The following is an 18,126-nucleotide window of genomic DNA, read 5'->3' on the forward strand; positions in this document are numbered from 1 at the left end:
TTTGTTTCATTAGGTTATTTCATCTTAATGAGGTTTTTATTGTTCCTGTGAGTCCCAAACCCTTTCTTGTTTAGCTTAAAGTCTTTATCATTTCTGATGGTAATGTTGCGACGTGACGTAGTTAGGCTGTGCAATCATATTTCGTTTTGGGCTAAAACATACAGCTGATGATTAAAAAGAGAATATCGATCACATTGAAAGAATAACATGGCTAACATACTGAAACCAGAATATGATACTGTGACCCATATTGTTATTTCATTCTGTCCGCATCTAAATAAGTTCCAGCCCGGATGAAACCCAAATGATCTTTTTTCAAACAAATCTTGCTCCGAAAACAATCTCTTTTGTTCCTCCCCACACTTGAATAAATCCATAATATGCAGATATCTATAAGATCCTGTCCTTCTTAGGAGCCCTTAACATTGGAGGCAATGCTGGCTGGAATCTGGAGGCAGACACGAGCAGCGGTAATGACCCTGAAGCTATCACTACCGGATATTTATAGTACTCTGGTCAGGCTATGGGGCAGCACTCATGACCACACCGGCTTCTTGGATGTGGGCGTCCAGCTACTAGTTGCCAGGTTACCACGGTGCTTTCAGAGTCCTGTGTGCGATACCAGAGTGTTTATGTGTAGAGGTGAGAATGAGGGTCACACACAGCCATCCTCAGACTCACACGGCGGAAAATCACAAACGCACCTTTAGAAATCCGATCAGCGCTCTTTATTGTGTGCTTCCAGCTAAGGAAGAACAGGCGTTAATTGTTTTCCGTGCTCGCAAATGAAAAGCACTAGAGTAGGGAAACAATTTCCTTGAATTTAAGCAAAGAAAGCCTCCTAATTAAGTTTTACCTTCGTTTAGCATTTAATGCCATTAACAGTGAAGTGGAAGGATAAATACTTGTTCTGGTAACACAAGCTCTACACACGTTGCTCTCCGGGGATAAACCTAGCGTGAGGTGCTGAGCTCTAATGAATGTCTTTAATAAAGAAAAATGCCGCTTGCGCAATACCACAACCTCGGCCGCCGGCAACTATATCCAAACTTCAACCCCATCTCGACAAACTTGGAACCAAGCCCTGATCCTCAACGGAGGTGGACCACAAGCATGGTGTAACGATTACATTACGCAATTGATCGATAGCTTAATGAGATCTCATTTTCTGGGCGAAATAGGGCGAAAGTTTCCTCCTAAGTGTCTTTCTTTAGATCGTTGGCCGAAAACTTGCGCTATTAAAAGTGAGCAGCAAGCAGGAAATTCAATTAAATGAAGTGAGCGTCCTGATAGATTTATAAGACTCCACGTTTTCATTGTTGCTTCGCCGTTGGAAGGAGAGAAGAGGGTCTGGAGGGGGCGCGAGTGTGATTGTGTGGGTGCGTAAAAGCTCTCTGAAGAGACGGAGCTAGAACGGAGCGAGCCGCAGACGTCATAAGCTTCTGGCTCGCTATTGAATTTACGATGGAAAGCACAGCTTCACAGATTACTTGTGTATTTGGATGGGTTGTAAGTCTGCCAAACATGCATTGTTAAACAGGGGCAAATGTGTCTGTGTGGGAGGGACCGAAAAAGTGTGTGTGAACCGTCCCAAAATTAATACACGCCAAGTGAAAATTGGCTAAGGTGAATAAGTAAAAACAGAGTTAATCGCCAGTTGGCTGGCAACTTTGTTTAGATTTCAACATAATACAGGGTTTATATAAAAGTGTAAAAATGATACTTGAACCCTCGCTGATATAAGTGATACACACAAGGGAAACACTGTTTTGTGTCTTTTTACTACTTGTAATATCTGGAATAATCCATACTGTACAATAATGTGTGTATAAAGTATTAGTAATTTCAGGATCCAAATTTGAGAATATGAAGAAGACAACTAAAGAGTGAATTTATACTGCGAATGACATAAGGACAGACAAACACTAACATGTGTGTTTGTAACTAACATCCAAACAAAAGCAGATAAATAATTTCAATTTCATATGGATGAAAATGTTTTTTGGCCATTGGCAGGTGCAGCAAAATGTAAACTTTGCACCTTTTGTGTCTGTCTGTATGTGTGTGTGTGTTTGCGGGATGTCGTGTATTCAAGTGTGTTCGTGCTCAAGCAAGCATTTTTTTGTCTTTGTGTTTTTTAGATTGGACATCTGTCTTATTCTCGGAGCGCTTATGAGCAATTAACACAACACATACACAGTCTCGGCTCATCTGTGCGATATCCATCCGGCTAATTCTGTTTGGTCTGTTTTCTTTATGTGTACATCTCCTGTATGGGTGAAAGAAATGTAATATTTCAATCTAAACTCAAAAGATAGAAGAAACAAATAGGGTAATTAATATTTTTAGCCATTCTTTCATGACATGTAATCAAACAAGTCTTATTTACCCCTCTTGTGCTGCTGGATGAGGATTAAGGGCATGGCCTGGCGCTCTCCGCAGCTGCTTCCACCATATGGGAACGTGGTGCTTGTGTGTGCTCCCGTGAGCTCACGGCTGACCCCAGATCAGTGGAGCTCGGCTCACTTTCCGCCACTCTCCCACCATCCACATGAAAGAGAATATTACACCTCAAACTTTCTCTTAAAATCCTCTCATGAACACAGATAACCTGTGGATTTCATTTTTAAATCAAATCTTTTCATTTTAATCCATCAAAGCTTTTCAAGCACCTTGACACATATCAAGTTCAAGAGTTACTGAACTTGATTCTTGGTACTTTGAATTTACCTTTTGATGTGTTCTTTTGCTGTTTTTGCTCTTGCATTTCATGTATTCTCTCCGTGGTCACTGGTGTCGCACTTTCTAATTGGTCAGCAGGCTATTTGAGATATGTCATTTGGCTCCTCGGTGAACAGCGTTGTTTGATGAAGAGTTTGCATCAAGTCTAATGTGGTCATGTGTGGTTACCATGGTTTTCTCTGTGTACGTGCCAGCGGGTGTATGAATATTTCTTTGTGTGTATTACCCCACCGAGCAGGCAGTCTGCATAGATTCACTATACTTACGTCGAGGTGTAAGGGGGAGGCACAAAGCTGCAGCCCCCAATTCACTCAGCACGTAATGCATATAAAACTAATAAAAATGCAAATGGAAGGGACGTTTTTCTTCACAGTTTCTGTGTAAGGATACGCATCCCGAGCTGTGTTTCACGTGCTGGTGTGTCAGAATGTGTGGGCTTCGGTGAGGATGTGTGTAATCGCCGTGGTGACAGGGGACCGCTTGTTCTGCGACTGTTTACAGCGCTTTGTAATCAACGCTATTTATGATTGCAGAACAGAACTGATGTTATTCACACTGGCTGGATATGCTTTTAAACAGCACTTTTATTCATAAGCTGTCAAAATGTATCAAACCAACACTCGCTGCCCACAAATTGACACGATTTGTTTATATACACTGAAGGCCCTCTGAAGGTATTGCAATTTTTCGACAAATACTTTCTTGAGAAGATGCTTTTTTGAATTTCAAAGCCTTCACACATGTACTCATGTTTTAAAGGTGAAATAAATATAGTTATCATATATTCCTATGTACTTTATTTCTCGATATTTCGTCTAAGTTAAAGTGACAGGTCACCCATAAATGTAAATTCAGTCGTCGTCACCCTCCTGTCATTTCAAACCTTTACGACTCTCTTTCCTCCGCAGAACACAAACGAAGATATTTCGAAAAGTTAGTAACCGAACAGTGTCGGTACCCATTCACTTCTATTGCATGGACCCAAAACCAATGCAAGTCAATGAGGGCCAGTTAACAACATTCTTCAAAATATCTTCTTTTGTGTTCTGCGGAGGTTATCTGGGTTGTTACAGCACTGTGCCATGTGGATTCAAAGCAGTACTTCTCATTCTTTCCAGTGCAAACATTGCTCATTTATATGTAAATTAAGCATATCATAGATTGCACCTTTGATTTAACTTGTTACTTGTGTTGATCAGAACCTTTTATTGTTTGATGAATCCACCTGCATCGGAGTTATTAACAAAACGCGCTATTTGCTTGCCGTAATTCACATTGGGCGATTACTGTCCGTGAAAAGGCAGTAAATATTATTTTGTTTAAACGTCTGTGTTAGTTTTTTAGCAACAGTGGCAACAGTAATTCATCAAATGATGATCAAGTGCGGGAGAAGAGCTTTATAACTCTGCATCTATCCAGGCATAGTGTTCTGTATATAAAAACACTTTCACTACGTTAAAAAGTGGATTCAGGTAATGCTTTTGTTTGCTTTACTTTTGCTCCACCTGATAAGCATTTCAATGAGTTAAGGGCAGAGAGCGACATATTTTATGTTCATCCCTTCATAAATGTTGCCAAGTACGCTGGCGTGCATCCAGATGTAATAGCCAACTCAAAACACACATTAATTAACATTACTTTATCTTTTACGTGTGATACTTGAACTGTCGATCTGTGCTGCGACTAAAATTGGCAGTTTTATATCAAACCATATAACATGTCGGGTGCTTTGTACCTATTTTTGTGCTTGTAAAGAGCAGCACTTGTTTAATGTGTGTGAGGTTGAGAGAGAGAGCGAGTGCGTGTATCATTGTCTCATCTTTGCCAGCACACTGTTAATACCCAATCTGTGTTGCCTCTCTCGCCCCCTCTTTCTCTATTTCTATCCTTTCTCTTCCATAGAACCCAGACATCGTGCTAGTCCACTACCTGAACGTGCCGGCCATCGAGGATTGTGGGAAGCCGTGTGGGCCCATCCTTTGCTCCATCAATACGGACAAGAAGGAATGGGCCAAATGGACAAAAGAGGAGCTCATTGGCCAGCTGAAGCCCATGTGTGAGTAGCATTTAATTCTTGAATTAATTGTATAGCCTGTCGTTCCATTTGCATGTTTATGTGAATGTAGATTGAAAAAAATGTAAATTGAAAGTGAGGCTTATGCTTTGACCACTAACTAGTTGGTATTAGCATGACTATTATTTGTATATTGGGTGTTTATTAGTATTTATAAAGTACATATTCTGCATGACCATAGTCTAGATCCCTAATCCTACCCAATACGTTACCCTAACAACTTCCTTAAAAACTATTAAAAAGCAACAGATTAAGAGTTAATTGGGGGAAAAGTTGTAGTAAATGATTTGGTAATATGAAAATTGCCCCTCAAATCATGTTATAATACCTAATGGTATCAGACATGCCAGTTCTGCCCAACCAAATTTTGTATTGTTTATTAAAGGATGTTTGCTGGAAAACAAATCAAAGATAATGATAATAAACGCGCTGTTTCTACGGTGTAGAGAAGGTCTGTGCGAGACGCCATTTACTCTCCATTCACATTAGATGCTTAGACTAAATATTGTACATATTTTTTTTATTTAAAGATCCTTAACGCACTTATGTACTTTCTGTATTTTCATCGAGGATGTTGGATGGTTTCATTTAGACAACCCTGGCACTCTTGTGTAATCCTCAGTCTCCATGTGGAAACTCGACATAATGATTACCTCATCGCGCGTGCCCGCTCGGAAGTGCCCAGGGTCAGCGGAGCCTCTTGTCTGCGTCTCGTTCTGTTCAGAACGATGAAGCCCGTTGCTTTCCAGTCAGTCAGAGTAGGGCGGCAGTGATGTATTGATTGATGCCAGCGAGTAGGCGGAGGAGCGTCTGACTCACCAGAAATCCCTTCTCACGTCCAGAGCTGCACACCACCGCCTTAATGCTTACACGGTGGTCATGTTTTTGTTTACGGCAGGTCTAGGTCACGGAATTGACCGGTGGAAACATGTCTAATGAGGATATAGCTATAAACCAGCAGCTTGCATATAAGCGTGTTTACCCATAGTCCTGTTAGGCCACGTCTCTGTGTGTGATGGCTGGCATTGATCATTTGAACTAGGACAGGCCTGTCAAGGTAATGAATATATGAAGTCAGATGCATCGCCTCAGCACTTTTAGACACAGGATGTTTGCGAGGGGAATACAGACGAGCTCAGCTGACATTGTAATCACCGCCGCGTGTTACGATCCCCTTAAGAGCTTTGGTTGCAATCGCTTAAGAGCTTCTTTTTACATTGACTTTAAGACGCATGCTGTACACTAATGCGTTCTTTACACCTGATGCATGGTCCACGTCGAAACCATTCGGCGTAATGCATGCAAAGCGTCGACTTTGTAAATAGTGTGGACAGTGGCAAAGGTGTGAAATGACTTCTGATGGCCCCAATACACTCAGACTAGTCTGATAGGTCCACCCTCCGAGTCTTCAAACAACTGGCCATGACCCGAGCTCACGTGTAGAGCAACAGTGCCACCTAGTGTCGCAGCTGGAGTGTGAAGGAGCACTTGTGAACTGTATTAGCCACGTATAATTCATAAAAACCACACATGTTCCCCTGAGTGACCCATATCTTACACAAACAGCTCGCATTTATTAAAGCGTGGCATTTTGTGCACATCGTCACATTTCTCTGTTGATATTAAGGGAATGTTTGTGGTCCTCAGAGGAAGACTTATCTGTGTAAATGCTGATTGGTTGAGAAGTCGCTATCTCTCGCAGATCTGATGGCATAGAAACGCAACGATGTCAAGGTTTCATCATCACCTCTGTTGCAGGATACGAGGATGTTTCATAATTGTAGCGTAAAATATAGGTTATTTATTTTTACCATCTGGCTTTGTTGTGAAGGCTGATATTTTAAGTTTGTTATAAAGCTTTTGGGATTTGTATAGATTTATTATCAAAGCAAGAACTCTGGCTGTCTAAAATTCTGCATATATATTTGGAACATGTCATGTAATATTAAAAGTCTCACGTTTAAAACAATACTCTGCAATTCATATCTACTGAAAAATATAAGATTAAAATATAATACGATTTTTTGTTCAAAACACCTTACAGGAAGTAACATCCCGTAACATCCAGTGTCATGGGGTTGTCAATAATTTTATTAAAGCAATATTATATGATCAAAAGTGTGTTATACTATTGAACATAAGCCGTTAAAGTCCACACGTGATGAAGTTTGTCAGTATTTCCGAGGTAGACTTACGAACTGCTTATAAACCGAGCAACTTCAGAAGTGTTTTTAATATTAAATTTTTCGTTGGAAAAAATTCAGTCCTAGATCATTTTTATAATCAATTATTTCATTTAATTTAAGAAATCATCATATAACAGGAGTGAAATGGGTTGTGAACGCAGTTGATTATAAGGGGACATAAAGTGAAGAGGTCATGTGACCTCCATTTACCAGACCAGAGACCAGCCGTGGCTGAATCCCCCCTCGCTGCTGCAGGAGTAGACGATCGGCTTGTGGTTATAAACACACATAAACACAGCGGGGTAGAATATATCTGATGTGATTTACGTTTGATAGGCTGCGTTTAAAGAAACTGATCGGTGTAATAGTGAAGAGAGTACGTTGAGATGGTGGATGTGGCCGCTGGAGCAGAATCTTGGGTTGCGTTGTCAGCATCATTTAATCCAGGACTTCTCGATCTCTTTTGTCGTTGGATCCGCTGGGATCTTAATTAAGTTTTACTTAATTAAGCAGGCTTAAGATCAACCCCTTGATATATAAATAACTAATTTTGCAAGATCATAGTAAAGTGTTAACAAGTAAGACATAAAAAAATTATAAACATTTGAGTATGAATTGTGAGAGTAAAGAAGAAAAGTTGACATTTAATTCGTCTCCATTGAATCCTTTATATGTGCAGTCAGGTTAACTGTCAGTTGTCAGAAACGTTTGTAATTGTGAGATTAAACGGATGACAATTTGTTTGCTGTCGGTAATGCCTGCAATGTGACGTTTTGACTCATAACCAGTCATTTTAAAATAAGATAAACTTTGTTTCAGTTTTGAAACTGCTGCACTAGACAGTACACGTGTCATTTACTTCCCAAGAATCACGCAGAGATGAAACTGAATGTGTATCAGTGTGTCTTAAAGCAGACGCAAGGAACTTTGCCAGATGGACTGTTTGTGCACAAGCTTGTAGTTTGAAGAAGAGCATTAGTAGCGGCAGGCCGCCGTAGACCGAGGTGTTGGAGAATCCCTGCGAATCGGAATCTGAGAATCATTCTCCTTAAGATCCTCGCAGCAGACGCCCTCTGTCTGTGTCACGGCACATCCAGCGAACCGCCGTGACCTTTCATTACACGACCTGACTTGTGGTGTGACTGGTTGGGCTTCATGCTGTGAGATTGATTTGTCCATTCGGGCATGGTCGTGCTGGTGTAATGGCTTATGGAACGCTGCTGTGATTCTTTGGCCAAGCGCAGAATGGCAGAGCTCAGCAGAGCAGAAGAACCTGCTGTGCATGTGACAACTGTTGTTCTGGCTCCGACGCAGCGCTGTTTGTGAGTTCACCCAGACGCTTTTGTCTCTTTTATCTATTTTTGTCTCGCTGCCTCTCTTCCTTTTCTCCCCTTTTCTTGAACATGCAATTTCACCTCAGCTTGTTAAATTCACTGAGGCAGCAAAGCATGGCCAAGCCATATTAGGGCGGCTAGGTGTTGTTTGATATTCTAAATAGCGTTCCTCTCTTGAGACATCCACTTTGATGTTTTTTCTTTTGCTGTTTTACTGTTTTAGACATTGTTATGCTTCAGTTTTAAGAAGAGTGTTTTAACTTTGGCTTTAACTTTGAAAAAAGACAAGAGCTCTGTTCCAAAGCTTTATAACATACCTTTGTGCTTGCCGCCTACATATCTGTATGTAGCTACATCACACGGTGCATACTTCCTGTAATAGGCCCCTGTTTATAAGTGGCTTTGCAACTCTACATAGACAGCATCGTATGAACATGGCTTAGCACATGCAAATTGTGAGTAAAGTAGTGCGTTTTTGTATGATCTTCTTTCAAGACGTGTACTCGGTATAATTAACTTTTTAATTTGTTCAATTGAACTTTCTCCCTAAACTTGTCGCAATGCACTATGGGATGAAATGCGGCCTAAAGGGATAGTTAACCCCAAATTAAGATTCTTTCATCGTTGACTCATCCTCATGTCATTCCAAACCTGTATGACTTTCTATCACCTGCAGAACACAAAAGAAGATGTTTTCAAGTACGTTGATAACCAAACTACATTGGCCCCCGTTAACTTCCATTATATGATCCAAACATTTCTCAAAATATCTTCTTTCGCGTTTCATAGAAGAAAGAGTCACATACGGGTTTTGATCAACATGAGATTTAATACACGATGACAGAATCTCTATTTTGAGGTCAGCTGTCCCTCTAGGATTTGGCTAAAACGAGCTGCCTACATTTCGCAACACCCTTCACGTCAGGTGCTTTAAAACGCTGCCTACGGAGTCACCTCGCTAGGTTTTGAAACGCAGCCAGCGAAGCAGAAACCTTTGCTCCTTTTATTCACATCAGCTAAAAAAAGTAACCTTTAACAGCACGGGTTTAGGTCTGCGCTTGAACTTTTCCCGTTCCTGTGCCAGGTCAACACAGAAAATAGACCCCAGAGAAATAAAGCACTCTTCTTTTTCTCTGTGAAGGGACAGAGTGGTTTGAAATGAGGTCTGTCTCTGAGGTGAGGTCAGGGGTGTAGTGCGCAGGCGGGTGTGGGAGGGGTAGGAAGGCTTGGCTGGTGGGCTGACGTCTGTGTCTCCTCTCTCCCTCGGCAGTTCATGGAATCAAGTGGACTTGCAGCAATGGGAACAGCAGCTCCGGCTTCTCTGTGGAGCAGCTGGTACAGCAGATACTGGACAGCCACCAGACCAAGCCTCCTCCCCGGACTCACAACTGCCTCTGCACAGGCACGCTGGGTAAGGGACAGGCAGCGGGGCTGGGGGGGTGTGGATAGAGAGACAGATAGAGCGAGACAGGAAGCAGCCGCAGGTTAGGAGAGGAAGTGCTGTAAATATTGTTTTGCAGAAGTTCAAGGTAGTGAAGATAACAGTCTGTTAGTCTACACCTGCCAGGCTGAATGCCTTATTAGAGCCCAGGCTGAGCATTTTAGAGATGCACTGATTTATTGAGCTGTCTGTTGCAATAATGCCACTGGAGGGCGTAATGGTTCTGTATATGTGGAGAGCTGTGTCCTTAAAAGCCTGCGCAGTAGTTTTTACTCAAGTTTACAATAGATGAAGTTTCACCTTCTCCTTAATCAGAAATATCCAACACAGCACTTTACAACTCTGCATCGTTCCCATAGGGTGCAGTTACTCCAGAGCAAATTGAATCGCATGTTTAAAACAAATGAATGTGGGGTGGATGGATTAGCATTTGTTGTGTGGTATAAAAGAAAAAAATCAATTGCCAAGCATGCAGTAAAATGACTAATGAGACATATCAGACATTTTTTTTAAGTCTGCAAAGCTTTTTGTTGGTTTAGTAAGAAATTATTAATATTGATTGATGATATTTTTAAGGACTTTCATTAATTTCCTAGTTTTGCAACATGCAAATCATAACTAAAGCATATTTTATTTATAAAGCTTTTTTATAATTCATTTTTTATAATGTTTTGAAAGAAATACAGTCGTGTCATACAGTATCAAAATAGTAATAATTAACCAACAATGGGAAAATGCTGGTTATGTTTTTTTGGATACTGTTAACTAATAATAATAATACAATTGTTAATATAATTATTTAGATATTGTTAATGCCAGTAATGTTGGTAATTTTACTAGGTGATAATGTCACTTATGTGGCAGTGAGATGGTTAATATGATTAATTCTGAAAATAAATGTGTAAATAATATTAATAAATATGAATAATCATTATTTGTTTTATTACATGATTTTACTGATAATAGTAATATTTATAGTAATTACATTTATGACTAGTTAACTAAAACTTTGAAAACGTTTCTGTTTACTAAAATCAACTAAAATATTGGCCTAAAAATGATTGGAAAAACTACACGAGAAAAAGCCTCAGAAATAAACTGAAGTAAGAGAAACACACTTAAATAAAATTCAAAAACTAAAAAAGCATAAATAAATAAATTAATAAATCTATATAGCGAAAAATGCAAATAAATAATCAATTGGAAAAAGCAGAGAAAAAAATTGCTAATTCCATCATTAAGAAGTAACAAAAAATCTGAAATCAAATTTAAAATAAGAATAAAACTACAATAAAACTAAAAAAACAACTATAAAACCTCTGGACTTAATTAAAATGAGCTGTTTTGTGTGTGTCTCCACAGGCGCTGGGAGCAGCGTTCATCACAAATGTAACAGCGCCAAACATCGCATAATCTCTCCTAAAGTGGGTGGCTACAGCAGCACCCACTCTGAGCTCCAGAATAATGACGTGTCAGAGGGCAAGACAGAGCACAGGAACATCAGCAAGAACAGCGGAGGCGCCGGAGGAGGGAGTGTGCGCGAGAAACGAAATGGAAAGGTGCACAAACCTGTGCTGCTGCACCAGAATAGCACTGAGGTCTCCTCAACCAATCAGGTGGAAGTACCGGACACGACCCAGAATTCCCCTGTTTCCATCAGCAGTGGGCTCAACTCTGACCCTGACATGGCCGACAGTCCAGCGGTTACAGGCATGGGTCACGTTGCCTCCGTCATGAGCAGCCTGTCCCAGAGTGTCTTCATGTCTGAGGTAACCGGGGACCCAGATTACAGCATGTCTCCCACTGGAGGCCCCAACGCTCATATTATGGGCCCTGATGCAACCTCGCACAGCCTGGTCTTAGCAGCCACCTCTGACACCCACAAGTTTGCCTTTCCTGGTAGTGGGAACCCAGATGCGGGTGGTCCCGGAGCAGATGGGCTGTCCATGCTGTCTGCGTCCGGTGAGGAGCTTGTTCTCTCCAGCAGTTTAGACACAAGCAACATGAAAATCCCAGAAACCACAATGAACTTCGACCCAGACTGCTTCCTGAATAACCCTAAACAGGGCCAGACCTATGGGGGAAGCAGATTAAAACAGGAGAATTGTGCGTCGAACGCCTCGTCTTCCTCGATGGCTAGCACTAATGGTTTGCAACACTCTCCGTCTGATACAAACTACGGCTACAGTTCTGCGCTGGTGAAGAACATTAAGACCGAGGACACTTCTTTTGAACAACAGCTGGCTAAGGAGGGAAGCTACCAGGTGGGGGCGGTAGTGAGCTGTAGTGTGTCCAGTGGTTCTGGCAGCCAAAACTCGCTCACCTTGACCCCCGCTTCCTCTCTGCTGCCATCTGGAGGAGGTCTGAGTCCCAGCACAACCCTGGAGCAAATGGATTTCAGTGCTATTGATGCAAAACAGGACTACTCGTCGTGTGCCACTGCGGTTGGTTATAGCCAGGCAATGAATAACTTAGCTCACCAGAACCGATCGCCCGGCTTCTTCCTGCAAGACGCTCCTCAACCAGCCCAGACCCAGCAGGGTAGGCAGAGCCTCGTCCAAAAGGGTCACCTGTTGGAGCACAACTCGCCTGACGGGGCGTACATGGGTCTGCAGGTTGTAAAGACGGAATCACCTGGCAGTAATGGCCACCATCATCACACCCAGCACAGAGCCAACTGCAATGGGGGCTCACCCACCGAGGGCCAGGCGGGCTCCATCCAACTCCTGCAGTACCAGGGAGGTTTTCCAGGTCTCGGTCCAGAGCACGAGGAAGTTGTCGGCATGGATCAGAGTCGCAGCGTGGGGTCCGGTCAGGCTGGGGGTGCGGAGAATGGAGCAGACGGTTTACTGAAGTCAGGAGATCATTTACAGTCCTGCGGAGGAGGAGGTGGAGAAAACGGAGGAGCTGAGCACTTCATGCAGCAGGCCTCTGAGAACGGAGCGGGGAGCGAGGCGGTGGCTATGAGAAACAGAAACGGCACAGGCGTGTCAAACAACAACTCGCAACAGCAACTCCAGCCGCTCTTGCAGGGAGCCAATTTAGTTCAGGGGCTCTACAACACTCACCATGGGCTTAGTGGAGCGGGAGCCAACGGTGCCGGGGGCACAGGCATGGAAATCAGCCTGGACCATTTTGACATTTCTTTCGGAAACCAGTTTTCCGACCTAATCAATGACTTCATCTCAGTGGACGGCGGAGCTTCAGCTGTGGGGGCCGCAGGAACATTATACACCCATCAGTTGGTGGCCCCAACCGGGTCAGATGGAACGGGCAACTCCGGTGGAAACCAACAGCAAGGTCAAGAAGACGCAAATAATAGGGCAGCAGGATACAGTCCCTCAGAGCTCTGCCTGCAGTCTTGCTGTAGCCCTCAGACTTTGGGTGGAGGTGCCGGTGCTACGGGAGGCTCAGGAGAGACAGACTCGTTGACCTACATGCATGTGGCTGAGGTAGTGTCAGCAGCGGTGGCCCAAGGCACTTTGGGTATGTTGCAGGCCACTGGACGACTGTTCATGGTCACGGACTATTCTCCGGAGTGGTCATACCCAGAGGTACGTTTGTTTAGCAGTATACGTTGCATACTTGTGAAGTCATATCAAAGCTCACACATTTATAAAAGTTGATATTAAAATTTGACACATATTTGAGGTTTTAAGCTTCAAATTTTCTCCTTAGAGTAGAAGTACATTAAAGGAAAGTTCACCCAAAAATAAAAATGTCATTTATTCACCATCACATCTTTTAAAACCTGTCTATGATTCTTCATCTGTGAAACGCAAAAGATGTTTTGAGAAATACGTCTCTGGTTTTGTTAATGGGGCCCATGCTGTTTTTTTACCAATGTTTTTGAAAATATTTGGAATTCTAGAAAAGGTCATACAGGTTTGTAATGACATAAGGGTGGGGAATTTTCATTTTTGAGTGAGCTATCCCTTTAACATGATGTTATTGTAAATAAAACAGTTAAAAGAAATGTTACCTATTTATGATATTCAAAAACACCTGTGCCCTCTTTTATTGCATTATATAACTACACCACAAGATGGCAGCATAACATTGGCTTAAATCTAAAAAAGGTGTATTATTTGCTGCTGTTAGATGGCATCACAACATCATGTCTTTTTCATTTCCTTATTCTTTAATGTTGCAGTTCTTAATCTAGATATTTTAATAAAGGTGCTGTGAAACGTATGAGTAACTAGTTTTTTTTCTTGCTTTAGGGTGGGGTAAAGGTGTTAATAACAGGCCCTTGGCAGGAAGACAGCAGTAGCTACACCTGTCTGTTTGATCAGATCTCTGTCCCAGCCTCCCTCATCCAGCCTGGAGTCTTACGTTGCTATTGTCCTGGTAACTTCACGTACATACATACATACTTGAGTGACTTATTATAAGATCTTATGAAACCTCTAAATAAATCTCATCATCACGAGAAATTACATTTTCAGAACAATTAAACTATTAGCACTATTACGATTTCTTTGCCCTGAATTATTTTCAGCACACTGTGCACCCAAATTCCCATTACCAGTATGTTCCTGATGTTTCACTTTTAATATTTGCTAATTATATAATAGTAAAATAAATGTTGCATAGTATTTTCATTTATTTGTTAGATATTATTTATTAGAATGTTCTTGCTTGGTCTACAAACACTGTGTTTCTCCTTTCTGTGTTTTTCTGTTTTTCTTATTTGCTCCTGTAAAGCTGCTTAGGAGTAATGCACATTGTGAAAAGCGTTATACAAAGATTAAATTAAAGACAATAAATGTACTTTCTGTACATCAATGTGACTGTATTATCAAAATTGAGCAAATAAGAATAAGGTAAACAATAAAATAAACAAATAAGCTGCTTTCTGTTCGAAATATTTATTATAATAATTTTTTTCTTTTGATTTTGAAGTGAAAATAGGACATTTTAATATTTTAAGAAAGATTCATCCAAACCCTAATCAACTGATTGTTAAAATAAAATTGAATAGCTTCAAATAAACATGTCACAAGTGCAAGCCTTCAAGGAATCTCTCTGAACTCCTTCAGATGTCAGCACTGTAAAGAGCAGAACCGCATGATCTCTCATATGTGCCTTTATGATTTTCTCTGATGTCTCTAATGACTGTTTTGTGTGTGTGCAGCTCATGACACCGGCCTGGTGACTCTGCAGGTAGCTGTCAGTAATCAGATCATCTCCAACTCGGTTGTGTTTGAATATAAAGCGCGTGCTCTGCCCTCCCTGCCTTCATCACAGCATGACTGGCTGTCGCTTGACGGTAGGTCTCCTTCTCCACATTTGTGGAAAAAAATGTCTTTGCTCGATGGAAAAGATTATAAAGATGTCTTGGTCCAAGGCTTTCTGTATAAACAAATTAAAATAGAGATGAAGAGTACCTTATGGTATAAATACTTGTTCATATAAAATGTGAACTGAGAAAGGGTCAGATGCAGGTAAAACGCTGTTTTACAGTTGACCTGTAGATGGGGTTAGAGTGCAGGTTGGGGAAAGGCATCAGTGTTCTGGTGTGAATAAAATGTATTTGAGTGGGAAAGCAAAGTTAAATATGCTATTCAAAGCTGAATTCAGAGAAAAGGAATAACGTGTAAATACGGCTCTGATTAGAAACAGGAAGAGGTTTAAATGCCCGGTGTGCTTTAATCTAGCCGGCAGTCATTTATGTAAGTGGTTTATACTTCAGGGTCAAGTGGAAGAGCAATCTGGGAATAGCACTGTCATGACTTTGGTGATATAAGACAAACTGAAGGTCGATTGCTCCTTTCACATCTGGCTTTGCTTTCTACCTCTGTACATGTTTTTGGTTAAGCAGTGTGGAAGCAGTTAAACACACGTCCTTTAAGTGTCCCACTCCGTTGGCATTATTCTAAATGTAAAGGTTTAAGCCTGATCATCTCTTCGCTGTTTGGGATTTGCTCTCTTTAAGCCTGGCAAACCAAATGCAGTTCCACACACATGCTTCTGCGCTGCCCGTGCCCCCTCAAACTGAGGCTGTGGCGTCAAAGCGCTTCTGGAAATATTGGAGCATATGGGCAAAGCCGCACGCCTGCCAATTTGACATCTGAAACTGTAATCCGCTTGCACCGATCATCTGATGGCAGGTTTTGCCAAGACAAACATTTGAGATGAATGGTTTGGGCAGCGAAGAAGTGGTATTGACAAGCCTGATGTTTGGAGAACGGCACACTAAACCAGAGAGGTACAGATGATTCAGTAAAGGGGAAACTGGGTGCATCGTTGCACACAAACAGTCACACTGTATGTATCTTATATGGGGATTATTGAAGCCAACATAGCAGGTGTACATGTGTGTGTTATGAGGACGAAGTGCTCCTGTGAGTCTGAGTGAAGTTGAGAGTGTCGGTGCCTGTGTGTGGTGCTGTTTGTCTGTGGAGTGGGGGCGGAGGGGTGAGTGCTGTTACTGCAGTGTGCATTGACAGGGTAAGTAGGGCATGGTGGAGGAGCCTGGGGTAAGGGACAGCTGCAATGCAGACAGCCCTTAGGGCAGACAAAGAACGGAACGGAGGACCATGGACACACTTAGAACCCCATGTCCGTTCAAAAAACAGGAACAACGGCCAATTCTCATCTCATAGACTGCACACAGACAGACATGTACTAGTTCACCTCATCTGTCTAATGTGTTTTATCTCTCACTGTTGTCGGTTTTCTAGTACTTAAATTTGATATTATGAGCCGTTGTGCCATTCCAAATGTTCTTAAGAACGTCTTGTATTTTCATTAAGATCAATCTTTTTCATGCATCTAAATGTTTTATTACATCAAGTAGCAATAGGTCCGTTAAGCAGATGAGTGCATACGAATAAGGTTAAATGATTTCGAGTTAAGTAAGAGTGAGTCACTGTTTAATATGACAAGTTATACTTGACCCATGCATTAAATACTAAAATAATCTGTATTTAGCTCAGACATAATGAACAGGTTGTCTATCAAGGGTCTATAATGTTGGAAAGAAACAGTATTAAATTCACCATCCACTTAATAGGCTGTCACTTGATAGCACACAAGAGCATCCCTATTAAAAAGTATGTTCTTGTTTGAATTGCAGAATTGCTACTTGTATTACGCAAAAGTAAACGACGTGGCCGACGTGACTGTTCTCAGAAGTTATCACGCTGAATTGTTTACGCACGTGTTTGACGTTGATTCTGCACCCTTCAATCCTGTTCCTTATACCACAGCGTGTTTTTATTTCGCAGCTGTCAAATAAAACGATGTCGAGACGATCCTCCTTAACTCGTCGTTTCCTTTTAACTGTGTGCTGTAATGGCACACACAGCTGCCTGCCTTGATTTGTCATAATGCAGAATGGAGGCGGGGCTTCGCATCTCTCTGCAGCATTGCAGGTACAGGCTGGACAAAATAAGTATAAAGAGTCGTCGTGCACCGTACTCATGACCAGTGTGTGTATTCGTGCCAGTTCATAGCGACGGTTAACCGTGCGTCGAAATAACGGTGTGGTTGTCGCTCCTCACACGTTCTCGAGATGTACCAGCATAAATGCCATATCCCACTATTGCACAGCGAGTGTGTAAAAGACTAATAAAAAATATTACGATTCGTCATTGTGGGGAAAAAAAAGCGCAGTCATCTGTCCGGTCGCGTGCGGTAAAAGATTCCCGAGTTTTCAAAACGCGAAGCCCGTTATGGGGAAAATATTCCTTTAAAAAAATGTAGAAATTATTGAGTAGAAACACAGAATCGCTGCATTTTGTATTTATAATTTCTTTCGCTGAAGTGTTGAAAACTAGGGCGTCTGTTTACCTGCGGCACGTGCCCGGCGTCTCGCGCGGAGATTCAGGCACGCGCGCTGGGGGCAGTAGTGGTGGAGTAAAGAGGGGCGGGAGTGCGAGAGTAAGTGAGCGGGCTTTACATTTCTCTCTCCTCCAGCACGTCGCTTCTTCACTTTATCCTGTTGTTGATGAGACCTTTTGGTACCGTCCCTTAAACCAAAAGGGGTATTTCTGCATATCTCGCCCAGTATTACTAAATACAGGGGGAACTGCGTGACCAGTTGGGACATTGTGGTCAGGATGCCGATGAATAACATCTGCTTTTCCTAAGACGAGGGCACCGTTTGCTTTTCAGGGGGACTCTCCATGGACAGTGAAATAGAAGGTTGGACATGTTTACGAACCTAATGTCTGTGTGAATGTAAAGTTACTCTCGTCTCTGAAAGGGGACGTTACTATAAACCAAGATATGTCATTTCCATCGGTGCAGAAACAAGTTCTAGTGTGAACAGGGATTTTAATGTGGTATTAGATGTGTACTCCTTTCAATTCCTCTATGCAAAAAAATCCTAGATGTCTAAAC

At 41.9% G+C, this 18,126-nt stretch overlaps 1 protein-coding gene across 8 annotated transcripts in view; it reads left to right on the forward strand.

Moving 5' to 3' along the window:
- camta1a (calmodulin binding transcription activator 1a) overlaps positions 1-18,126 on the forward strand; it is a 308,434-nt gene that overhangs the window by 267,701 nt on the left and 22,607 nt on the right. For 6 of the 8 annotated variants that reach the window (XM_056733048.1, XM_056733049.1, XM_056733050.1 and 3 more), the window contains 5 exons: positions 4,645-4,798; positions 9,607-9,747; positions 11,140-13,331; positions 14,001-14,127; positions 14,915-15,049. In XM_056733048.1, the coding sequence (XP_056589026.1) occupies positions 4,645-4,798; positions 9,607-9,747; positions 11,140-13,331; positions 14,001-14,127; positions 14,915-15,049 (2,749 nt within the window). The remainder of the gene's footprint in view (positions 1-4,644; positions 4,799-9,606; positions 9,748-11,139; positions 13,332-14,000; positions 14,128-14,914; positions 15,050-18,126) is intronic. The other 2 variants (XM_056733055.1, XM_056733056.1) reach the window with 1 other exon arrangement.

This window comes from Triplophysa dalaica, chromosome 20 (assembly GCF_015846415.1).
Source record: "Triplophysa dalaica isolate WHDGS20190420 chromosome 20, ASM1584641v1, whole genome shotgun sequence".
Lineage (NCBI taxonomy): Eukaryota > Metazoa > Chordata > Actinopteri > Cypriniformes > Nemacheilidae > Triplophysa > Triplophysa dalaica.